This window comes from Gobio gobio (genome assembly GCF_949357685.1).
Source record: "Gobio gobio genome assembly, chromosome: 3".
Classification (NCBI taxonomy): Eukaryota; Metazoa; Chordata; class Actinopteri; order Cypriniformes; family Gobionidae; genus Gobio; species Gobio gobio.
In genome coordinates this window covers 65,336,650-65,363,369 of record NC_137099.1, presented here as the reverse complement: position 1 = coordinate 65,363,369, position 26,720 = coordinate 65,336,650, and the positions used below count along the sequence as shown (strand labels likewise).

The following is a 26,720-nucleotide window of genomic DNA, read 5'->3' as shown; positions in this document are numbered from 1 at the left end:
GTGTAAATCCACTTGGGGTTAAAAAGTGGTGGAGATTGTGCAAGATGTGGTGCTAAAACTGCCAAAAAACATTAAAAAATGTTCATTAAAAAAGTATTCCTTAATAAATTGGCTGTAAATGATCTTTTTTCATCTATGAGCTAAGTTTATTTATTTCTTTGGATCCCCATTAGCCAATACCTAGGCAGTGGTTACTCTTCCTGAGGTCCCAACAAGTAAAAAAAATACATTAATCCACAACAATAAAAAGTCAATAAAACATACAAACCCAAAATTCATTCCAAATATCAAAATCAACATTCCTTTAAAGATTTTCTACAACGTATTTTATTTTTAATTTTACTTCAAATAAATAATATGCAATAGTAAATCATTTCATATTTCCTTTCCTCTATATGTTACAGTATGTTGTTTTACAGTAGTTTTCGAAACAAGAAGTAAAAAAACATCCCTTTGACGCATGCATGGTGTTGAAATTATGACTTACTACTAAATACAAGTTGACATTACAGGACATTAGGAATATTATTTCTTATAAAACAAAGCAGAGAGACAATCTTTAATTATCTTTAATTAATAATCGGAAGTAGCTATTCTAATAGTATATTTGGCTTTGGTGAGTGACAGAGACATACTCTGATTTACGGATCACCGAAATGTTTTTGGTTTTTGTCAAGTTTACAACCAACTTATTATTCTGTACCTACTTTGACCAATTGTAATTCCTCATCCAAAGCAGTAGACGACTGCTTAATTTATGCTGCAGTTAAATATAATATTGTTTCATCTGCATACATGACTGTCCGTGCACACTTTAAAACAAGTTTATTGGTTAAATAGAAAATAGAAAAACTTCCTTGAGGTACACCACATTGCAACTCTTTCACAACTGAAAAACTTCCAATATAATCCCCTATTAAACAGATAACTTTCAAACTAATGTAGAGTATGAAAAGAAATTGTGAAATAAAATATAACAATACTGCTTCTAATTTATTTCCCTCAATCTGTGCTAAGCAATCACATGTCATCTGTGTTAATGCTGTTCCTGTTGAGTTCACTTCTCAATGTGCTTGCTGAAAATTACTAAAGACTTACATTTGCTCACAAACTATTGTTTCCAACACTTTGCTAAGAACCATTAGCAAACTTATTGATCATATTTACGTTCACTTATTTTAAAGCAACATAAAACATTATTTTCTTTTTCCTATTAATTTTCATTACTTAAATTCGTAATTTGCAATTGACCTCCCATTCCTCCTTCCCCCCCGTTCTGTTGGCTGTACCCTTTGAATCTCTTATATGATCATTTATAAGTTACTTTTGGTTTTCGAAGTGGTTACATGCTTGCTAAATAAAGCATAATATCTTTTTATGCATATGTGCTTAAAAGCCTTAAACTGTTTGAACCCCAATAAATGCTGCTTGCAGCTTTAATTACATTTTGTAATTCAGAAGTAATTAATCCTGCTTTTGGAGGTCTGCCATCCTGCAGAGCTTAAAACTGCAAAGATGTTCAAGATTGTAAATGTATGCCAGAAAAGGGTTTAAAACCCCTGCATATAAAATTGTGAATTGTTTTTCTATTGTAGACTTTTCTTGCTTGATATAAAATGCTGTACATATTTTTAGATGTGGAGAAGTGTTTCCTAAGCATTCATAATTCTGATTTAAATAAAAGACACAGAAATATAAATACACTTCTTGTCAGTATTGTTTTATTAAGTGAGGACACATTGAATTGATCAAAAGTGACTATAAAATTACACAAGATTTCTATTTCAAATCAATGCTGTTGTTTTGAACTTTCTGTTCGTCAAAGAATCCGTAGACATAACATGTATGACAGTTTCCATAAAATATGAAGCAGCACAACTGTCTTCAACATTGATAATAATCATAAATGTTTGTTGAGCATCAAATCATCATATGAGAATGATTTGTGAAGGATCATGTGACACTGAAGACTGGAGTCATGATGATAAATTCAGCTTTGATCACAGGAATAAAATACAGTTTTACAATTTTTACTCAAAAGAGCAAAAGAGATTTCTTTCAAAAGCATTAAATGTCTTACCAACCCCAATGATAGTGTATATGTGGTAAACTATAGTGTTTATTTGAAAAATCAGTTCTTTGTGCAATATTTTGTTTTGTATATTTTAACAGTATTTGTATCTGAAGAGCCCAGAGTTTTTTTTTTATAGTTGCTCACCTTTGAGTCACTGAAGTCTCTATTGACTCAATCACAACAATAGATAATCCCTGAACAGCTCGTCATATGATGTACTTTTACCCAGATGCACATCTGCTGCATCTTTCAATCCCCCAAACCACACTTAAGAACGCAACCATAAAAAACATCGTACAAATAAGGATAACTGTTGAATGTCTATCAAAAAACAACAGTTTCTGATCAACAGTCAGAATAATGTCAGCTGGAACGATACTCAGCACGGCGGACTGATCTTCTGGGATCACAAAGGGAAAGACTTTTGATCTTGGCACTTTATCAAAGCTTGCAATGAATTTATCATTCCTAGCATCAAAAAACCTCACGTGCCATTGACCCATCCTTTTATCATCACAACTGGGTTCAAGCTTTACTCTGACTACCTCAAGATTTCCCCTCATCTTTAACTTTGACATCCCATGATTTATTAATCTGAATGAGTCTCCATCACGTCTGATACCCCAAAAGCCGTTTTCAGGGGTCAAAGGTTGGGTAATAGGTATCTTCCATCCAAGACACACTCCAAGGCTCCAGTGCCGACTTTTTCCCACCTCAATATCCCAGGTGTGTTTGCCATCATAGTATCCCACAGTTCCCAACACCATACGGTTCCTGCTCAGAGGAAGAGGGTTAGGACTGTCCTGGAAACATGAGGTCACAGACGTCAGATCTTCTGACACAGAGAAGTCTAGTACAGATGTGTTTGGGTTCAGGATCACTGGATCTGTAAAGAACAGGGAAAGCCATTTACATCGTTAAAGTGCAAAGGCAATTCAGAGATTTGTTTCTAAACACATTATAGATTTTAGAAATGTATTGCTGAAAAGATGTTACAAAGACTGTGAACCATGTAGCACTGAATTGGGGAGTTAGACCATTAAACCGTTTTTCACCATTTCTGTGTTCAGGATTTTTTGGGCGGACCTGAAATCATGGCTCAATGACGCACTGGAGCCACGTAGCCTGTCCCCTCCCCTAACACTATCATAACTAGAGCACATTCACTGTAAAAAAGGATTTGAGGCTTTTGCTACCTCAACTAATTTTCATAAGTCAGTTCAACTAAAATGTTGAGTATACTTAAAATATTAAGTTTAGCAGTGCCCAACTACTCCGTTTAATCAGAGTAGTTCATGCAACATAGATTTCTAAGTTGTTTGAGCGGCCCCTGCATAAATACGTCGGGAAACCCCGCTGATCTCTCCTATGAGCCCTCCACAGCATGCGCCAGAAACTGCCATTTTGAATCAAGAGTTGCTGAGGTAAGAGCTTCTAACTTTCTTATTTTATGAAAATGCTTGTTAAACTGAGTGTAAACTAGATAAATATTACACAGGGTTGTTGGTGGCCACAATAAATATATTTTTGTCTGCATGTCACAGTGTTTTACACATGACCACGGATGTATAACTCGTTTTACGAATTCGTTCCTCGTTATAATTAAATTGTGTCAACAAATTAACAAATTAAGAATTAATTCACTTAACTTATTATATTCTCATTTTATTAAATTGTGGCTGCATTGTAATTCGTTCCCTCATTTATAATTAAAAACGAGTTAACAAACAATGCGGCCGCTATTTTCCTAAAAGGAGGGAATTCATTTTTAATTTGTGACCACAATTGAATCACGGGGCAACGAATTAATGTCGTAGGATTGAATGTAGAATAATGTCTCGTGTAAGCACTGTTTCAACCCTTGGATATCATTAAAACAGCTTGTAAACAGTCACAAAATGTTAAATTTACCTCAGAAAGCCATGAAATGACCATAACCTATATTGTATGGAATACAAATGTCTTATGCAACTATGTCTTATTTTTATAAAGCTAAAAAATAAAGCTAATTTAGAAACTAAATTCTACCTCTAATTCTATTTGGGAATAATAATTTTCGGACTATTTGCAAATAACGTGTAGTTTGCGTCAGATATATCATTAGTCTCGTCTCGGGATTCTTCCTGTAAGTGAATAAATGCAAAGATCGCTTTTAACATGAATTCCGTAGTGGTCTAGTGGTATTGTGGTAGTGCTCAGAGTGTCAAAGGTTGAAGGTTTTAATCCGCCCTCAAATTTTTTTTCTTCATTAAAATCAAAGATGTTCAATGAATGTATATTAAGAGCATGGACACGTTTGTGGGCATTTTGTTTAGTGATTTCACCGGAAAGAATAGAGTCCCCATCATGGCATTAAGTGATATATTTAAGTGCTTGTCTGTGTGAAGGCTGCACGAGACAAGAGAACGAAAACCCCGCCTGCTTTGATTTGATTGGCCATCTCAGTCATTTTTGATATCGACGAGCGCCGAGGCAGAACCATAGGGGCAGAACACACAGAACGCGTTTTTGCAGCGAGAGCCTTTTTTGAATAGATGTCGGTTTGCAGAGAGCGTTATGCGCGCTGCTTTTGCGCGCCTAGAGCTTCGCGCTAGAAGGAGCGCTCTGAGTGCTGAAGTTCCAATGAAATGAATGGAAAGGCGGGTCTTGCGTTGTGGTGACCGTTACCTTGATTAGACTGACAGGACAGCGGTTGCCTAGAGACATTAAGGCTGCCTCAATCAGCTCCCTAGTTCAGTAGTCAGGGCACTGATCAGGGATCAGCCCACTGACTTATGTCCTGATCAGTGCCCTGACTACTGAACCAGGGAACTGATTGAGACGCACCCTTCAAAAACTGAGCACACTGCTATTTTCTAAACGCGAATAATGAAGCATACTATGTGCAATAAATCAGATGAGCCCGGAATATGAACACAACACATTCAATTACACGTTAAGCGTTTTTTTATAATGGGTTTCTATGGGAGGAAAACGCTTAACGTGTAATTAAATGCGCTGCGTTCATATTCCGGTCTCTTCCGATTTTTTGCACATAGTATACTTCATTATTATTATATTTCCTGAGTTTGGTCTTTTTAATAACACTGTACATTAAGCCACGTTAAGCGTTTTTCACGTTAAACGTTTTAGAATGTCCCGTGCAGGGCGCCTCTTTCAAACCTGAAAAACAAGTTCTGTGTGAACGGACCTTAATTAAAAATGTTACTTTTAAACGTTACCACTTAATTCCCAAATCTTAATCTCCAACACATGATCACATGCATCTAACATAATAATGTTACATTTACATTTATGCATTTGGCAGGCGCATTTTATCCAAAGCGACTTGCATTGCATTCAAGGTACACATTAATGTTTTGTATGTTGAACTGTTTTAAAAATCAATATTACACATTTCTACAATATTACACCTCCAGCTGTAATGTACAAACTCAAAAGTATGGAGATGTCAGACTGACTTTGATTTTATTTTTCTTCAGAGTTGGTGGCTGTACTGAGTACTACGGAGCAACCTGTCTTGTAAGTCACATGAACTGGATCTGCAAGTTCTGCACATTTTCTTCTGCCAATCAACGCAGCATTATAAGGCATTACAAGCTAAAACACGGACACTATAATAGATCTTGCCCCTTACCTTGCATCTACAATGACTGTTTGTGCTCCTTTAAGACACAAGTTGCTCTTAAAAACCATTTGTTAAAACATGAAACGTCACTATACAAGTCGTTATGTAGGGGGTTGTTTTGCGCACAGAAACTAATTATCATCGCTTCATAAAGTTATTGTAGAACCACTGTAGTGAGATGGACTTTGTAACGACGTCTTTAGTACCTTTTATGGGTCTTGAGCGTGTAATGTGCATTGTGCCAATGGAGGCCTTTCTGAGCAATCGGATTTACACTAAAATATCTTCATTTGTGTTCAGAAGATGAACTTCTGGAAGTAGAAACTGGTTCTAAGAAGATGTCTTACGGGTGTCGAACGACATGAGGGTAAGTCATTAATGACAGAAATTTTCATTGGGTGAACTAACCCTTTAAAGGTTTTAGTAAATTTGCTATTAACTTACTCAGCTACAGGTCATCAAAGAAGTAGGTATTTTTTGAACAGTGGTCCTAGGTGATACCAGCTACCGTCACTTCAGAGTAAAAAAAAAAAACGCATACAGATAAAACAAAACTAATACCTAATATGACAGTAGCCATTGTTTTGAATGATATGAATCACCAAGGACCATGATTTCAAATACAAATCTTTACTGTTTGTAAACCTGTAAGACCTTCGCTCATCTTCAGAACACAAATTAAGATATTTTGATAAAATCGGAATAAGAAATTACTGAAAGTTTTGGGTTTTTTTGCCCACAAAGTATTCTCGTCACTTCATAACATTAAAGGATTAGTTGACTTTTAAATAAACTTTTGCTGATAATTTACTCACCCCCATGTCATAATTTAATTACTAAATACTTCATTATGTTCTTTAGACTACAGGTTCCGAACAAGAGGCAATAAAAGAAGTTGATGTTGGTCTTCTCATCTTCTCGACTGAGGAAGGCAGAAGCAGCCAAGCACTACTGGCAAAGGAGATAGTCGATATTGCGGTTGTGCTGGAAGCGAGCATCGTCATACGTGATCTAGGAGATGTGTCAGATGCCTTTTCTACTCTCGTTGGTCTTTTGTACTGCCTTAATATAGACTATCCCAAGGGACTAAGGTACACATTTGAGATGGTCCAGAAAGTTTTCATGGGCGTCGGCAGTGGCAGCTGTTCTGCAAAGATTCATGGACTCCGCAACAAGCTGCTTCAAAGCAAAGTGTAGGGCAAGTTACAGAAAAAAAAAAGTTTAATTGCAGATGTTCTAAAAATGTTAGTAGAATGACACTGTTTTGTTCATCTGCAATTTAACTAAAGCACTTAAGGCAGTAAGCTGTTCTATATTTCTATTTTTATATTTCTAAAATCTTCTGAAATTTTATATTTCTATATTTACAATTCTTTTATCTACTATAACTAGTTTGCATATTGCATATTTAAGATAAATGTAAATGTACATGTTATGTAATATCAATTTCCAGCTGCTTACTGTTATCAAAACATTTCAATTTAACTACATCTCTTTTAAAGGGATTGTTCACCCAAAAATGAAAATGAGGTTCCCTTTCGAAAGGGAACTCTCGCTGCGTCTAGCTGACGCTATGGGGAACGCCCTCGGCGTGACTGTTGTCTGAAGCTACTATCGAATCACGGCAAAGTCTTTGACCGACGTCAGCCCATGACGTCATCAACGTGCGACCCGGAAGTATAAAAGGGCGCCGTGCCAACACATACACATCTTTCTCGTCTTCAGGGACTGTCTGTTTGAACTGCTATACGAGTTAAGGTAAAACAAATTCAATTATTAATACACACGAGTGTGTATTTACTGCCTGGGATCAAGAGCATGCACAGTCAAGTTCATTTGAAGTTGTTTGTGTGTGAGTGTGAGCGGTTTTCAATCTGAGATCGCTCCACTCTAGTCTGGCTTTTTTCCTGAGGGAAGAAAGTTTGGCATCTGGGACTGGATGATGCTGTCCCGCTCAAGCTGAGGCTGAGCGTTGGCATACATCATGGGTTCTCAGATGCAGCTCGCCGATCGTCGCGACGATCTGGCGGTTAACGAGACTAAACAGCAAGTGCTCTTAGGGATGGCTGGTGAGAGTGGTATGAATCCTCTCAGCCACCCTGACCGTGTATGCTGAGCTGATGAATGTTATGGAACGTACTGCGGGCAGGCTGCGGCTGCCATGTTGGCGCGTTAGAGGAGAGATCGCTCGTGGTAGATTGCACGATCGTTTTCTCCTTGGCCATAAACCATCAGCTCATATGAGCCTTCCATTCCTTCTTGATCTTCTTACTGAGATCGAGAGGGCATGGAAGAATCCATATTCGACCCAATATTCATCAGCATCAGCGTTTAACTTCGCTGATGTCGAGGGGATAGGGGAATATGGATATGTGTTGAGGCTACCGACTGGCGGGGAAAGTTTGTGGACTTTTCTCGCGTTTCGTGGGCATCAACACTGAGAGCTCAAACTGTGCTTTAATGGCAGGGGCATACACGGCAGCGGGTCAGGCTGGTGCTGCTTTTCACACCATGGCGGTGTTTCAGGCGTACCAGGCGGACCTGCTGGAGGATCTCGACCAGGGGGCCGGGCTGTCCCCTGAGGCGGTTGCTGAGCTGCGCCGCACCACAGATCTTGCTCTCCGGGCCACCAAGCAGACTGCTGCTGCCATCGGCCGCTCTATGGCGGCTATGGTGGTCACGGAGAGGCATCTGTGGCTGAGCCTGGCTGATATCGGGGAGAAAGAGAAAGGCTTTCTCCTCGATTCGCCGGTTTCGCCGACTGAACTTTTCGGCACCTCCGTTGAGGCGGGGGTTGGAAAGTTCAGGGAGGCGAAGGCGCATTCAGCGGCATTTAAGACATGCATACCGCTGAGATCCGCGCCCCCACCCAGGCAGGCGGGACCTGGTCCTTCATGGTCTGAGGACCGTAGGCAGGACCAGAGGGCTAGCATCTCCTCTCGTGCCCCCCCCCCCTCCGTGGAGGAGCAGGGCACAGAGGAGACGGGATTCCCGGGGGGAAAAAGGATCTAAGGGAGGTGATCCAGGACCAACGCTCTCGGCGTTGGTGATGGATCACTTCCCTTGAGGGCGGTTACATCCTAGCCCTCTCCTTTTTCCTTTTTAATGTCTTTTAATGATTTTTTACCCAGGCACTTCTTACATCAGGCCTGAGGCGGGCCCATGATGAGTAGAACTATGTTCTGACGGCCCGCCCGGACCTGCTCAGTGAGAACGCCCCTTTCAGGCATTCAAGGGCGGTAGAACATGGTGGTGAGAACCGCACAATGAGTCTTCGCTCAGCATGCCGCAGGTGAGAGTGGTCATTTTTGTGTATTACACTAAAAATATGTATTTCTTACAGACCCCAGGTTTCCTGTATAGAGTTGGGTATTCATCAACGACTGAACGCTGAGGCGTCAGTTGGGATGTGGATGAAGGAGGCGCGTTGCTGAGGCACCGCCACCGTTGGTAATATGTACCACTTAGATCGGAGGCTCTAGTAAGGCAGGTGCCAATGCTGAGGCATCAAGGTACTGCTAGCCTAGCTGGCTATCAGGTTAAAAAGGGGCAAATACGCTCTCCTGAAGGTCGGCTGTCAATTGTAGGCCTCAGTAGGCCTCTTGAACAAGGCGCGTTTTCAGTTGGAAGGCCTCAACCAGGCCTCACTGGAGGTATGTACCGATGTGCGCATCGGGACAGCTAGCCTGGCGGCTATCAGGTTGTAGGCCTCATCAGGCCTCCCTGAAGGCCCGCTGTTAGTTGTAAGGCCTTATTAGGCCTCCCTGAGGGTGAGCTCTCAGGTTGTGATCACTACCAGAGGCAGGTTGTAGGCCTCATCAGGCCTCCCTGAAGGCCTGCTGTTAACTCTAAGACCTTACTAGGCCTTTCTGAGGGTGACACTCCCAGAGGCAGGTTGTAGGCCTCATCAGGCCTCCCTGAAGACCTGCTGTTAAATTCTAAGGTAGTAGGCCCCATCAGGCCTCCCTAAGGTGTTCCTGGGATCCAGTCATCTAAAACAGTTAAGCACGAATTGCAAACAGGTAGCAGGCCTCTCCAGGCCTCCCTAAAGGCTGATTATCTGGTAGTAGGCCTCAATAGGCCTCCCTTGAGAGCGAGTTCCTTAATCAGGATGCTCGGATAGCCTGCGTAGCTTGACTGTTGACTAGTAGGCCTCAATAGGCCTCCCTGAGGGTGAGCTCCCAGGTTGTGGTCACTCGAACGAGGTAGTAGGCCCCATCAGGCCTCCCTAAGGCGTTCCTGGGATCCAGTCATTTGATACAGTTAGCACGCATTGCAAACAGGTAGCAGGCCTCTCCAGGCCTCCCTAAAGGCTGGTTATCAGGTAGTAGGCCTTAATAGGCCTCCCTTGAGGGCGAGTTCCTTAATCAGGATGCTCGAAAAGCCTGCGTAGCTTGACTGTCGGGTAGTAGGCCTCAATAGGCCTCCCGGAGGGTGAGCTCCCCGATTGTGGTCACTCGAACAAGGTAGTAGGCCCCATCAGGCCTCCCTAAGGTGTTCCTGGCATCCAGTCATCTGATACAGTTAGCACGCATTGCAAACAGGTAGCAGGCCTCTCCGGGCCTCCCTAAAGGCTGGTTATCAGGTAGTAGGCCTTAATAGGCCTCCCTTGAGGGCGAGTTCCTTAATCAGGATGCTCGAAAAGCCTGCGTAGCTTGACTGTCGGGTAGTAGGCCTCAATAATCCCTCCCGGAGGGTGAGCTCCCAGATTGTGGTCACTCGAACAAGGTAGTAGGCCCCATCAGGCCTCCCTAATGTGTTCCTGGGACCCAGTCATTTGAAACAGTTAGCACGTATTGCAAACAGGTAGTAGGCCTCTCCAGGCCTCCCTGAAGGCTGCTTATCAGGTAGTAGGCCTTAATAGGCCTCCCTTGAGGGCGAGTTCCTTAATCAGGATGCTCGAAAAGCCTGCGTAGCTTGACTGTCGAGTCCCAGATGGTGGTCACTCGAACGAGGTAGTAGGCCCCATCAGGCCTCCCTGAGGTGTTCCTGGGACCCAGTCATTTAGCACGTATTGCAATCAGGTAGTAGGCCTCTCCAGGCCTCCCTAAAGGCTGGTTATCAGGTAGTAGGCCTTAAATAGGCCTCCCTTGAGGACGGGTTCCTTAAACAGGATGCCCGACTAGCCTGCGTAGCTTGACTGTCAAGTAGTAGGCCTCCATAGGCCTCCTTGAGAAAACAAGGGTAACCTCAGCAGGCGGTATTGCTGTCAGGTAGTAGGCCTCACTAAGGCCTCCCTGAGGACGGAGTCCCGAGCCTGGATGCTTGGGTTTCCAGCATGGCTTGCGGTTAGGTAGTAGGCCTCTATAGGCCTCCCTGGAATACCCGCTATCAAGTAGTAGGCCCACAGGGCCTCCTTGAAGTTGAAGTTCCTGAGCTAGGCACTTTGATTACCAGTTCTCTGTGAGAAATTGTGGTAGTTGGGCCTACAGCTGGAGGTTACTCGCCAGGCAGGCTCAGCTGCTCCCCTCAATGAGGGTCGTCTATGAGTGCTCAGCCGCCTGAGCCTGGTCAGACGGTCGTAGGCCTCTCATGAGGCCTCCCTGTTAGATCAGTCATTAAGGCCCTTTCGGCCTCCCTACTGCTTTGAAACACAAGCACCTGGTAGATCCTTGATTTGAGCAGGCAGACTCCCCTCGATAGCAAGGGTTGAAAAGCACTACGCTGAGTGTTGCTCTCTTGGATAACCCGTCTCTGAGTTCCGGGCTAAGTAAGACTGCCTGTGTTTCAGTCCCTTAGCTTGGACGCCCCTTGGGCACCATCCAGAGGCTCTGTTTGAACAGACAGGGTTGGCTAAACCGAAGTGTCCATAACACTTAGGGCACCAGGTCAGGCCTCCCTGGTGGCACTCGGGAGAACTTTTCCCGAGTAGTGACTGGCTGGGGTTCCTTCGGGTCCCCTAGCCACATTCCCTTGAAGGGACCCCTTCTTTGGAAGTAGTGGTCCCGGGCCTTCGAGCTGTCTAGATGGAACTCCACGCAGTGCGTTAGGGTTCCGTTTAGTTGTATAGCTTGGGCTATGACACTGTCACTGTCAGCCCAGGACCTGAGGGGGAATCGCTCAGGTTTTTCTATGAATTACTTGTGTTGACAGTTGTCACTGCCAATGGGCAGACACTCCCCTCAGCATGGCGGCGTTGGTATATCGTTCCCCATAGCGTCAGCTAGACGCAGCGAGAGTTCCCTTTCGAAAGGGAACGTCTAAGGTTACGTATGTAACCTCTGTTCCCTGAGAACAGGGAACGAGCGCTGCGTCGCGTTGCCATGCTTCAGGGCCTATCTGCCATACAGTCCCTTCAGACGAGAAGATGTGTATGTGTTGGCACGGCGCCCTTTTATACTTCCGGGTCGCACGTTGATGACGTCATGGGCTGACGTCGGTCAAAGACTTTGCCGTGATTCGATAGTAGCTTCAGACAACAGTCACGCCGAGGGCATTCCCCATAGCGTCAGCTAGACGCAGCGCTCGTTCCCTGTTCTCAGGGAACAGAGGTTACATACGTAACCTTAGACGTTTTTCTGCTTACCCCCAGGCCATCCAAGATGTAGGTGTGTTTGTTTCTTCAGTAGAACACAAATGAAGATTTTTTTTTTTAACACCAACCGTTGCAGTATCCAGTTGTATAATGCATGTCACTGGGGCCTGTTTAGAGTATGACAACTATGAGAGTAAAACACATAGACATACGAATCCATATTAAACCCTGCGACTTGTGACGACACATGTCTTAAAGGGTTAGTTCACCCAAAAATGAAAATTCTGTCATTAATTACTCACCCTCATGTCGTTGGACACCCGTAAGTCCTCCGTTCATATTCGGAACACAAATGAAGATATTTTTGTTGAAAGCTGATGGCTGAGAAAGGCTTCAATCAGGCCTCCATTGGCATTCAGTACATTGACACTTCCAAGATCCATGAAAGGCACTTAAAATGTCGTTACAAAGTCTATCTCACCACAGTGGCTCTACAATAATCTTACGATGCGACGACAATAGTTTTTGTGCGCAAAAAAAAATCAAAATAACACCTTTATCCAACTTGTTCTCGACTTCCGTGTATGCCTCCACGACGCATGCGCGAGAATATGACGCAGATCCGGCGTTCGGACATATGACCCAGAAGCGATTTGTTTACGAGCAGAGGAAGACGCGCGTGTCTAAGCTGTTGGATTCTACATTGATCGTGCTTTAGGTCTCGGCGTAGTGCTCAAAATGGGGCTTAAGTGTGTATTTCATGGATTCCCGAACCCCGGCGCTACGTCATATTCTCGCGCATGCGTTGTGGAGGCACACACGGAAGTCGAGAACAAGTTGGATAAAGGTGTTATTTTGATTTTTTTTTGCGCACAAAAACTATTGTCGTCGCATTGTATGATTATTGTAGAGCCACTGTGGTGAGATAGACTTTGTAACGACGTTTTAAGTGCCTTTCATGGATCTTGGAAGTGTCAATGTACTGAATGTCAATGGAGGCCTATCTGAAGCCTTTCTCAGCCATCAGCTTTCAACTAAAATATCTTAATTTGTGTTCCGAATATGAACGGAGGTCTTACGGGTGTCCAACGACATGAGGGTGAGTAATTAATGACAGAATTTTCATTTTTGGGTGAACTAACCCTTTAAGACACAAAACACCGAGCAGTATTTATGCTATTATTTTACCTCTGATGAGATGAATGTCTGGTCTGGTCTGAAGAGCACCATTACTTCCAGCGAATAAGGTCAAAATACTGCGTGATCATAGATATATATACATAGATTCTTCATTCGACCGCTCCACGCAGGCACTAATGAGGTATCTATATATATATATATCTATGATCACGGCAGTATTTTGACCTTATTCGCTGGAAGTAATGGCGGTCTGGAGACCTGATGACATTCGTCTGGTCAGAGGTAAAATAATAACAAATACAGTTCGGTTTCTCACAGGAACCGATGGTTTCGTGTCTTAAGATATCAATGTGTCATCACGAGTCGCAGGGTTTAATATGGATTCGTATGTCTATGTGTTTTTTACTCTCATAGCTCTTATTCTCTACTGACACCATTGACATGCATTATACAACTGGATACTGCATTATACAACTGGATACTGCAACGGTTGGAGTTAAAAATCTTAATTTGTGTTCTCCTAAAGAAACAAAGACACCTACGTCTTGAATGGCGTTAGGGTAAGCAGAAAAAAAAACCCATTACATTTTCATTTTTGGGTGAACTATCCCTTTAAGGCAGTAAGCTGTTTTACGTTAAGGAAGATTTTTTTATTTCTATATTTACAGTTCTTTTGTATACTGAAGCTCATTTGCATACTTTTTTTAGGTAAATGTTCATGTAACGTTATGAAATGGCAATTTTCAGCAGTTAAAAAAAATGCAATTTAACTACAGCACTTTAGGCTTTTATATTTCACAACAAGAGAAATGTGAATATGAAATGTAATTTTGTAGCTATTTTGTCGATTTTTAAATGAAAATAAAAAAGTAAAATAGCATTCTGCTATTATTCTGCAAAGTCTTCTATGTCAATGATTCATTTTTATGTAGTAGTATTAGAAAACAGAAACTTGAGTTGTGTGGGCAAATTACGCAGTTCAGTCTGTTGCATGAACTTAACATTCCAACTACAACTAACTATTCTTGAAAAAGTAACCTGGCTGCCTTAAAAAAATGAGTTGATTCAACAAAATGCGTAGTTAAGCCAATTTTTACATTGTTGGCACAACTATTAATTATAAATTGACTCAACAAGATACTTAGTTTAAACAACTTAAGATGGCAGAAAAAGTTTGTTGGTGTAACTCATTGTATGTTGCCTCAACTGGGATTTAAGTTTATTTAACTTTTAATGTCTTGTTGGAGTAACTAATAAACTTTTTCATTAAACTTTTAAATTAAAGTTGCTCAGACTATTTTGTCAGCTTCATCTTTGTTATCCCAACGATTAATTTTATGTTTAAGGAACTCCAATAAATGTGCAAACAACTTAAGTTTCTTAGCTAGCTTAACACAAAATTTCAAGGCAGCCAGGTTACAAATAATTTTAAGTTGAATGAGCTTGTTCGTTTTTACAGTGTTGGCATCAGTGGTTCACCCGCCTGTCATTAGCGTCAGTAACTACACCCTACAGTTTGCTAACTAGCTATGTCTTCATCACATAAATGCATATTAACTGGTTGCGATAATTTAACAAATCAGCTCGGTCTCATTTTAATTTCCTAAAAACATCAAATTAAATCAAGCAGAGGTGGATTAGTTTTGCAAAGAGCCACCTTGATGGAGAGCTGAGGATCACCACCACAACTATCTTCCGACCCCTGCCTTATTCTTCCCGTCCCACCGACAACTGGTGATGGGGCCAGACTGACTAACTTCCCCCCAGACCTTCATCCTCCCATCCCACGACACTGGTGATGGGGCCAGACCAACTATCTTCCCCCCAGACCTTCATCCTCCCATCCCACAACACTGGTAATGGGGCCAGACCGACTATCTTCCCCCCAGGCCTTTATCTTCCCGTCCCATGATATTGGTAATGGGGCCGGACCGTCTATCTTCCGCCCCGGCCCTCATCCTCCCGTCCCACTGACAACTGGTGATGGGGCTGGACCGACTATCCCCCCCCCCCAGCCCTTCATCCTCCCGTCCCACAACAATGGTTATGGGGCCAGACTGATTATCTTCCCCCCCAGGCCTTCATCCTCCCATCTCACGACACTGGTGATGGGGCCAGACCGACTATCTTCCCCCCCAGACCTTCATCCTCCCATCCCACGACACTGGTGATGGGGCCAGACCGACTATCTTCCCCCCCAGACCTTCATCCTCCCATCCCATAACACTGGTAATGGGGCCAGACCGACTATCTTCCCCCCAGGCCTTCATCCTCCCGTCCCATGACATTGGTTATGGGGCCGGACCGACTATCTCACCCCCAGCCCTTCATCCTCCCGTCCCACAACAATGGTGATGGGGCCAGACTGACTACCCCCGGGCCTTCATCCTCCCATCCCACGAAAATGATGATGGGGCCAGACTGACTATCTTCCCCCCAGGCCTTCATCCTCCCATCCCACAACACTGGTGATGGGGCCAGACCGACTATCTCCCCCCCAGACCTTCATCCTCCTGTCCCACCGACAACTGGGGATGGGGCTGGACCGACTATCTCCCCCCAAGGCCTTCATCTACCCGTCCCGCCAATCAAGCTGAGGAACACCACCACAACTATCTTCTGCCCTGGCCCTCATCCTCCCGTCCCACTGACAACTGGTTATGGGGCCGGACCGACTATCTCCCACCAGTCCTTCATCCTCCTGTCCCACCGACAACTGGGGATGGGACTGGACCCACTATCTCCCCCCAAGGCCTTCATCCTCCCGTCCTGCCAATCCAGCTGAGGAACACCACCACAACTATCTTCCACCCCGGCCTTTATCCTCCCGTCCCACTGACAACTGGTGATGGGGCCGGACCAACTATCTCCCCCCAGGCCTTCATCCTCCCGTCCCACCAACAACTGGTGATGGGGCCGGACCAACTATCTCCCCCCAGGCCTTCATCCTCCCGTCCCACCAACAACTGGTGATGGGGCCGGACCAACTATCTCCCCCCAGGCCTTCATCCACCCATCCCACCGATAACTGGGGATGGGGTCAGACCGACTATCTCCCCCCAGGCCTTCATCCTCCCATCCCACGACAATGGTGATTGGGCCAGTCTGACTATCTTCCCCCAGGCCCTCATCCTCCCGTCCCATGACACTGGTGATGGGGCCAGACCGACTATCTTCCCCCCAGGCCTTCATCCTCCCATCCCACAACACGGTTGATGGGGCCAGACCGACTATCTTCCCCCCCAGACCTTCATCCTCCCATCCCACCAATCTGGTGCCATCGTCAGTAGTATGTGCCCACCAATGAGTGCAAGTTTTCTGTGAGTGGGTGTGGTTTCAGCTAAGTGGCTAAGTTCGCCTACAACAAACACTTCCCTAGCACTTGACAGTAAAGAATACTGCTTGTTTTTCAAGATTTTGATCAATTTATTTTATTAACTCTACGAATTTGGCTGGGTGGTTAATAACACATTTTCCTGTGTTGTAACAAACTCATAACACATTTAATATTGCTTTTCAAAGATTTAAATCTTGGTTATTGCAGGAATAATCAAGGACTCACAGTAAGGGCAGACGTCCTTCATCTTCTCCCACACTTGGTACTTCAAGTTTCCCAGATGTCTGGGAACATCAATAACAGTTTCTGAACTCAGTTCTGCATCTGAAAGTCCGTTTTCAGCCCTAAACACACACACACACACACACACACACACACACACACACACACACACACACACAGAGAGAGAGAGAATCAGTTTTGAATTTTACTTAAAGCTCATTAAAAAAATAAAAATAAATACCTGTTTAGGGTGTGGCCATAATTCTGAGAAAATGCATAGAAAGAGAATAAATTAGTCCCAGTTATTACAATAATCAACTTTCAGCAATACTGATGTGTTGTGTTTTGCTGTGCTGACCCTTGCTTACTTAATGGAGTTACAGTAAATTCCAAAGTGTTGAATTTAATTAACTGTGTTCATATGGGAACCACCAGCAGGTGTTAAAGTAACACTGAAGCAGTGTTAGAGTTAATAAGATACTTAAGTGATTAATTGAGTGATAATCGTTTGATTATTGAAGACACCTGATGGTAATGAGCAGAATCACTGAAGGAAAGAGAAACACAAGGACTACAACTGACTTCAGCCACAGCCTTAGATGAAATCAACTGAAAAGACTTTAAGGCTCTGTCCACACAAACACGGGTATTTTCAAAACCGCAGCTTTTTCAACGCGGTTTGGCTGTTCGTCCACACGCAAACGCAGTATCCGGTTACTGAAACCGGACTTTTTTGAAAACTCCGGCCAGGGTGAAGTTTTTTAGAAACTCCGGTTACAGTGTTGTCGTGTAGACGGTGAAACCGGAGATTTCGGCTTGTTAAGTCGAAATGTGCGCCTTTATCGCTTTTGTTAATACATGAGTGGAGTCTATGCAATGGCGGACGTAACTTTTAATAACTCTGCTAACAGCGCTTATTACATATATACAGATACATGCGCAGTTATCTCATTGTATTGCAGAACAGAGGCGCCAGAATACAATAATACAACATAGTAAGGCAAGTGTGTGAAGCTTCAGTCCACTTGAGCCCTGCCCCGGTGTATATATAGTTACCCGTCACTGAGTCCAAAGTAAACTTGCAGAAGGGTTTCACTGAGCCCGTGGCATCCCTCAGCACATCGGTGCCGTGGATGGGACCCATGTGGAAATCAAGCAGCCAATCATAGCGCGGTTTTGCGTTTTTATGTGGACGGAGATTTTTTTAAAACCGTGCTTGTGTGGACGCGATTGTTTTTTAAAACGGAGGAGGAAAAACTCCTGTTATAAAAATACCCGTGAACGTGTGGACTAGGCCTACATCTCTCCTATTAAAAAACCACACTGACTTCATCTGAAGACGGAAAGTAGTATACATCTTGGATGACATGAGGGTAAAAGATGAATACATTATGAGAGCATTTCTGGGTGTACTGTAGTTTCTTTTAATACATAATACAGAAAAACAAAAGACATTGGATTCCTCCTTAATATCCATCAGTGGAAATAATGAAAAAGAAGAAGAGGAACAAGAGGAGGAGGAGAAGTCAAGGGTTTCTTTATGTCAGGAATTTAGTATTTGAAATGAAAACATTGAAATTAAATTAATTTAACTCACGTAGTACGTTCTGGCCTGTAATCTAAAGCGTTACCAAATGTTCTTCACACTCATTAAAAAATGGTTATTTTAAGAACTGATCACTGGAAGGTTCTCTTGTGAACCAAAAATGGTTCTTCAAAAGCATCGCTGCAAAACCACCATTGTCAAGAGCTTTATTTTTAAGAGCATTACATATTCTTGCTAGAAAATATTAATATAAAAATGTTACAAGTATGTAAAAGTTATTGTCACCATTTCTAGCTGATCTGACCTTTAAAAGTACTTTGTTAGTGTAACCGCATGCAGTCATTTTAATATTTTTTTGTCTTTTAAAAAAACTTAAATTAGTTAATTTAGTTAATTGTGTGTGTGTGTGTGTGTGTGTGTGTTGTGCACCAACCTTCAGGAATGTGATGTCATCGTCCTCAATTCGTTCTTCCACATCTTTGACTTTGTCACAGAGAGAGAGTATTCCTTCTTGTATTCTCCTTTCCATCTCTTCTCCCTTTTGTTTCTCTTCTTCATTTAGAGCTGATATCCTTCTCTCCTCCTCTTTTCGGAGGAACTGATGGAGTTTCTCAAACTCCATCCTGATACTCCTCTCTGTCAACTGAGATTGAGACTGGGGGGGATATTATATGTAAAATTTGTTAATCATCTACACAAATAATAATAATAATTAAACATCTCAACAACATAAGTCCTTAAATGATATTCCACCCCAAAATCAAGCATTCTGCGTTAGTTCAGGAAGGCCACATAGTCAAGATCCGCTATCAGCTGATATCAGTTGACTGAAAAAAAAATGCAAACCCGCCCATATCAGCTGATCCGATTCCTATGCACACAATTGGCAACTCTCAAACAGGGTGCCTTAACCATAGCTTCAGTTCAATGTGCCTGCTTGGCTGCTTCCACTGCACGCTGCTTTGCAACCCACCTCCTCCCCAGCTCCTCCTTAAATTGTGTTTAACTTAATCAATGTCATTCTGTTGTCATTGATGCATGCTCTTTTCTCAATGGGGGATTTACACTGCCCTCCCAGTTTAAAAATGGGAGGTTGTCCCCAGAAGCTGCTGCTGTTCCCAGTCCTGGCTTTCATTTGGAGCTCATGAAAGGATGGGGAATTTAGAACAGAGCCATGTCGCCAAATGCAACGTTTGCAAAATATGCCAATTAAAAGTTAACAAAGTTTGTCTATGGTGTTTTTGACCTGAGACCCTGCGACCTCATATGAGGACATTACATTTTTGCCTCTTGACACAATGATAGTCAATTTTGTAAATCTTAGACCTGTTGGCCACATTTAGGGACACTGCCCACACCATCTTGTGGTGATATCACAACATTACACTACTGTCAGTGAGAACAAAATGGCTGAAATATCAGCAAAAACCTTCAACCCCAGTTCCCGAAAAAAACATTGGGACTATATAACGTTATTTTTTCTACCATGTGGTTAGCTTAACATAGTAATATTTAGATGGATCGCATTAGCATTGAAAAAACAACAACATTTGTGTGTGTGTGTGTGTGTGTGTGTGTGTGTGTGTGTGTGTGTGTGTGTGTGTGAGCAGAGTAAATCATGGTAAATCATTCTAGTAAATATCGGATATCAGCAGATAGTCCTACTCAAACCTCAGCTGGATAGTTTCTCAGCAAAACTTTCATTGTCAAGAGCAGAACAATTGCTCATGGCAATTGCAAACAACTCTGAGGTGGAGGACCTCTCAGATGGGGAAGATAATGATCCTGCACAGTTGCACAGACGTGGACGTAAACAACAGCATATTGAGAATGATGAGCTGGATGAGGAAGATCAGAGACATGGAGAGCCCAGACCAGAACCAAGGAATGCTGGACGTGGAGAACGCTGGAGGTCTGCTCCATTTAGACCAGGGGTCGGGAACCTTTTTTGACCAAAGAGCCCTTTTTCCATTTTTGGTTAATGCATTTTTCCAAAAGAGCCACAGTAAAAAATAATATTAAATTATTATTAAAAAACATGCTTTTTTCCCCAATAAAATTTCAACAATAGTAATTATTAGGTCCATAACTAAAAACAAACACATATGCAGCGAACAATAAATAAGTTGCAATATGGAATTAATTGTGCAGGGCTTTGTGAGGTTGAGTTATACATCCTCTTTGTGTGTGTGAACATCTACTATGTTTACGTGAATACTCGACTTGGCATTTTGATATATTTCTGTAGCCTATTAATTTGACGTGCAGCCGAGGACAAAGCTGTGCTTTTCCGTGTTGCGCTCGGAGCGCGTGCACAGCATCCTGTCAGTAATTCAGTTGTCTTTCGCGACTTATCGCGCGTTTATCATTAATTTTCGTCAACTGAAATCTGCGTGGATTATCATAAATACACATTTATTTATCACAAGGGTCTCTGCGGCAAAAGCGAAAGTACCCACGTGTGAAATGTTTCGAAATGTCTTTTTCCACAGCAGACCACCAGTTTCAATAAAAGGATATATTCAAGTTTGTATAGCCTACTTTTACATTTTCGCTGCTGTTCTAAAAATGGTTTTCGGTTACCTTAAACAAGCCACAGCTGCTTGAATCCCAGAGCAGAAGCTGTTACCACAGAAACGTAAGTGGGTTTTGATTGCTGTCGCGACTCGTGACACTCGTGAACAGCACTGAACGCGCACGGCACAACTTGAATATTAGTTATTATCATACGTTTCATTAACTTCGGTAGGCTGTACAACAAGGGAATTGTAATTGGCTGCTTTTTTCTGCAGAGAGTGGATCTCTGTTGATGTGTCTAATTTCTTTTATCGATCATTTGTTGGTAAAGGGTGAGAGACCTGAGCCACATTATTTTTGTCAAAGAGCCAGGTGTGGCTCGCGAGCCATAGGTTCCCGACCACTGATTTAGACCAAATTTGGTCCAGTTTCATGATGGAGATGATCCCGTTTACAGGGGCCTGTCCATTCCGACAATACGTGCCACTAAAGCAAAATCCAGTGGGAATGAAGAACTTTGTGCAGGCATCTGTGGATGCGCTCGTGCTAGACTTTGAAGTCTATCAAGGTTCAAAAACCCTGGCTTTGAAGGTTCAGGACTCAGATGGATTGGGTCTAGGAACACTAGTCATCAAATGTCTTTCCGAACCCCTCACTGCTGGCACACAAGTGTATTGTGATCGCTTCTTTACCACCATAAAAGCAGTTGACCATATGCTGAAGGATGATATTTATCTTACTGGTACAGTGATGAAGGGCTGAGTCAAACAAGCAATGAACAAGTTACCCAATGACAAAAACCTGAAACACCAAGGGAGAGGTGCCGTCTCCACAGTAACCATGGCAGATGGAAAACTATGCGTGGTCAAGTGGTACGACAACAAGCCAGTTGTGATGCTCTCCACTGTTCACTCAGAGCAGCCAGAAGATACTTGCCAGCGGTGGTCCAAGAAGGGAAAAAGTATGTGACTGTGACAGGACCAAGCATCGTGCACGAGTACATCTCAAAGATGGGAGGTGTAGACATGTCAGATAGAATGATGAGCTACTACCGAATGTCTGTGCGGACGAAGAAGTGAACAATTCGCATGCTGATGCATTTCATTAATCTTACCCTTGCCAACAGCTGGCTGCTGCATCGCAGAGATAACCAGGAAAATGGCACCCCAAGGAAATCTATCATGAAGTTTCTTGAGTTTCGCATGGGAGTGGCTCAGGTATTCCTCAGCAAGTGTGATGTTCTTCATGAAGGTGCTCATGTCACAGAAGAAGAGAATGAGAACGGACACCTTCCACCACCAGGCAAAAAATCTTGGGTTGCTCCAATCCCCCATATCTCAGTCCGTTCCAGTGCTGCTCATCTCCCGGAGATGGTGGCCTTGAAAAACCCCATGCGTTGCAGAGCACAAGGCTGCACTGGGAAATCCTGTGTGCGATGCATGACATGCAATGTGCATCCGTGCTTGCAAAGTGAGCGAAACTGCTTTGAAGCATTTCACACCGGCCAATAGGGGCTATTCCAGACAGGCTGGAAAGATTGAGGCAGCTAGTTAGAAAAAAAGCTGTACTTTTTTGTACTTATTAGGTCCTGCATATCCCAAATAGCAAGAACAATTATAAAATGCACCCCAGGCAAACTCTCGGGTCTCAGGAGGTTAAGTGGTCCTGACTGAAATCTCTCGTCATTTAATTAATAATACAAAATGATTGCATATATACAAATTTGATCCTGGATGACATCAGTCAGAGTTCCCATGCTTTTTCAGCGATCATTTTCCAGGACATTTTCAATTGGACTACGGAAGACAAGGATCATGCCAAATATCGCTCTCTAAGTCTTTAAAAGGCGTACAGTTTATTGCCATGGCTTAATTATAAAACAGTTTTTAATATGAGCTCTTAATCATACATTATGACTATGGAAGCTTGTTTCGACCATAGAATAAAAAAAATAAAAAAGGTAATTGAGACTTTTTAATCTCGATATTCTGACTTATTCTTTTTTCTTAGTGTTTTTTACAGCAGAATTGGACTTTATAACTCGCAATTGCAAGTTTATATCTCAGAAAAGAAGTAAGAATTGCTTGTTTATATGTCACGCAATTCTGACTTTATAACAATTATATCACAATTATGTAAACTCGCAATTTGAAGATAAATATTTTAGAGTTGTGAGATAAAAAGTTGCAATTACCTTTTTTACAACTTCCATAGTTTACTGCCATGACTTAACTATAAAATCAGTTTTTAATGAGCTCTTATTATATATGGCAAATGTTCTCGTTACCATCAATGAATTATTTTAAGGTTTTGTTAACTATTTGAAAATAGAAATATTAGTCAAAAACAAAGCCGATGAATAAACCCATAACCCGTAATATAACATGTGGTCTATTACTCCTTTTCCACCAAGGCAGTGCTAGAGCTAATTCAGAGCCAGAGCTAGTCCCAGTTCATAGTTGGTTCGACTAAGGAGCCTTCTAAGAACCGGTTTGCTTTTCCACGGGCTGAGAGCCACAACAGAGCCATGTTTTACGTCACTGTTTACGTCTCATCTCGCTCAGCAACGCTAGCGAGGCAGCGGCAATGTTGCCAAGTATGTGGTTTTGCCTCGGGCTGTTTTTTCATGTCCGCGGGATGAAGCGACCCCAATTATGAGATATTTAGCCCCATATTGCGAATTTTAGTAGGCAACCATGCCAAAAAACACATATTTTACCCCCAAATGTGATTTTTACTGGGGAATCCCCCCCTGGAACGCGATTGGGCTTGTTTTGAGTAGCAATTGGGCGGGTTTGTTGTGAAAACCTGGCAACCCTGGGCAGCGGGAAACACACACACACACACACACACCAGGCTTGTTCGAGACGCATCGTCACTGCGCAGACCGATCCACGTATGATATAAACAAAACGCATGAGTGAATCAAAAGCATAAGGAGTTAAATGCTCTCGCTGGACTCGTTATCATATGGCGATCGGTCTCTGCACAGCAACGCTGTGAACAAGCCTTCCATCAACAATGCAAACGTTGCGTTACTATTCATTCACATGGCTTTACGATCCTACATCGGCATCAAAACACAACGAAAACACAGCGAATCCAAAGCATTCATGGAGTTCGCCGTAATTTGTATAGACGGAGATTACAAACGAGCAGCAGCTGTTAGCTCCATTAGCTGCTATTTCAACAATGGCGGATCTCAAGTTTGTGTTGGTCTTGTTGACCCCGCCCCCAGCGCCTGACGTAATCGGTTCTTACTTCTAGCCCTGTTCTAGCCCAGCAATGTTTTGGTGCTACTTAAGAACCACTTTTCCTGGCTCGGAGCTGGGGCTTTGTGTGTGGAAACACAAAGAACCGATTTGAAACTAGGCTCTGGCTCCGATCTAGCTCTAGCACTGCCTTGGTGGAAAAGGGGTATATGAGTTTGCATTTACATGTAATGCACACATCTATTTTGACTTGAGAATTTTTTGTCCTGTCCAATGCTGTTAATCAATCAATATAATTTTGGATTCAATTCTGCATTTAAAGAAGTTAGTCATTCCTACAACTTTGCAGTGTGAATACTTAGCACACTTTTTTCAAATTGTGGACAGATAGCAAACAAAGAGTGTTCCCTTTATAATCACTGCCGCTGTCAATCACTTCAACGCAAGCTAGTTCTACACTGATGTGAAAACTAATTTTAAAAAGTTGTCAAACTGCACAACTAAAGCAAACACTGATCACCATTATGGTGACTTCAAGACAAACTATTCTTTTCAGTAAATCATCAAAATCTAAACCTCTGTTAGTTCACAATAGGAGCTTCTGAGCTTCTTAAAACCAGTCCTCAGAACCTGAAACATCTGTGGAATTTTGGAATTTTCTGAATTTCTTTTTTCATCCCAAACATGAGCCTCACCTGAATGTGCTTGGAGATTTTGTTATGTTGTGCTGTACCATTCTGTAATGAGACCAAGCTCTTCTCGGCTGAACGAAGACTGGCTTTCAGCTTCCACTTCAAAGACAAGGCCACAAATATTCATATACACATTTCTTTAAAACTATTTGTAATTTGCATTGAAATGGGCTGTCATACATAAGCATTTAATAAGAACATAATGAAATAAATAACTGCTATGAAGCATCACACAAAATGTCTTACCTTCCGCTGTCGTACAGCCTGTTGCAGTGGCTGTGTTTCGTGCCATCCGTGCGTTTGTTTCTTACATGTTGAACATAAAGCCTTTCCATCCGTTTGACAGAACAGCTCAAGCTTCTCCCCGTGGATCTCACAAACATGTCCTCCATCTCTCTCTGTCCTCGTGTTTTGCTCTCTCAGGTAAGACTCACAGGTGTTTCTCAGGCTCAGATTGGACACCGGTGGCTGCGGTGAGACCTGTTGACAGACGGAACATCTTCTGGATCCGCTCGAGGTCCAGTGATCATTGATGCACTGACGGCAGAAACTGTGACCACAGCTCAGTAACACTGGATCTCTGAAGAGCTCAGTGCACACGGGACAGGACAGCTCATCCTCAAGCGCCATTTAGAGAGAGAGAACACTTTCACTGAGAACAAATCTGACCGAGAGACGTGGCACAAACAAAACACTTCCTAATGTTTTTACAGCCTCTCTGTTAAATGAGGAAATGACATGGCAAAATCTGATTGGAAGATGGCCAAAAACACTCACTAAAGCGTTTGTTATTACCTGTACAACATGCGCACTGATGATCCTCAGATTCAAATCTCATGCAAAAGATTCAACAAAAAATGTTGGCAAAGTGTAAAGTAACATTAGGCCTACATAAATATATATATATATATATATATATATATATATATATATATATAATTGTGGGTTTGTCACTCATTACAAAATAACATGTAATTTACTTGAGGTTCAAACAAAATGTTCTATTTAATGTTATAAAAGAGTCTAGTTGTTATAAATATGGTTACTTGAATTAATTAATTAATTAAGTAAAAAAAATATATATATTTATTTGAAGTGTATCGTAGCATTGATTGAAAAAACTGTTGGTGAAGTTGTTTCAGACAGCTTTTGTGATCGCTGCTTTCTCTGGGTCAGCGGCAGCACAAAAGCAGGTTTAAATATTATTGTGTGATTGTAATGCAAAGGTTTATCGGACAAAGCAGTGTCTTAGGAGTAAGTTCACCTGTCTGTTTGATTTGATATCATGATCTTTTAATGATTAATTGTGAGTATAACTGTTTCAAATTCATCTTGATAATATCAGATAACTTTGATAGAAAGGGATGTAACAGATCACAATCAACCAATCAGCTGTTAAATTTAAGAACACAATTAGATAATACCAGTTTAGCTCAACCAATGACAAGCAATGATTCATTTTGTTCATTCTGTGGTGTTAAAGGTCACATTAGCAATTAAAGAACAAACACTTCAGCAAAACATGCTCAGGTCAAAGTGTCTGAATCATTTTGGTCCCAATTTTTTGTCAATTCTACTGTATGAAGAATATTTGGGTATAATGTCACAGTTTACTTCATTTTGCTACTCTCACTTACATAAATGAACTATAGTGTCCTGCACACACTAGTAAAAAACAAATCCAAATGAGACAAATCCAAATTCTGCTGTTAAGCAGCTCTAACAAGACAAAAGTGTGCAACGGTCCGCACGAACTGACCAAATTCTGACCGTTTATCTGTCCGTCTGATGCATGTGAAAGTTGTGTTCATTACTAAAGCAACTGCAGACTCTCACCGTGTTTTCTTTCACAATCAACAATTCAATTCATTTTTAAT

The 26,720-nt window shown here is 42.3% G+C and overlaps 1 protein-coding gene across 1 annotated transcript; it reads right to left on the bottom strand.

Annotated features, from left to right (window-relative positions):
• Window positions 1-1,694: 1,694 nt before the first annotated feature.
• On the bottom strand, window positions 1,695-25,658 carry LOC307124388 (nuclear factor 7, brain-like). Its single transcript, XM_079813551.1, has 6 exons — window positions 25,090-25,658; window positions 24,847-24,942; window positions 18,856-19,077; window positions 17,118-17,140; window positions 16,880-16,998; window positions 1,695-2,960 (listed from the first exon to the last, which is right to left on the bottom strand). The coding sequence occupies exons 1-6, from the start codon at window positions 25,471-25,473 to the stop codon at window positions 2,296-2,298; spliced, it is 1,509 nt and encodes a 502-aa protein (XP_079669677.1). The 5' UTR covers window positions 25,474-25,658; the 3' UTR covers window positions 1,695-2,295.
• Window positions 25,659-26,720: the final 1,062 nt, after the last annotated feature.

Coding starts and splice junctions, on each gene's coding strand:
- LOC307124388 (XM_079813551.1), bottom strand. CDS start 25,473: ATGGCGCTTGAGGATGAGCTGTCCTGTCCCGTGTGCACTGAGCTCTTC. Junction 24,943..25,089: donor AGGCTGTACGACAGCGGAAG/GTAAGACATTTT, acceptor TTGTCTTTGAAG/TGGAAGCTGAAAGCCAGTCT. Junction 19,078..24,846: donor AAATCTCCAAGCACATTCAG/GTGAGGCTCATG, acceptor TATCCCCCCCAG/TCTCAATCTCAGTTGACAGA.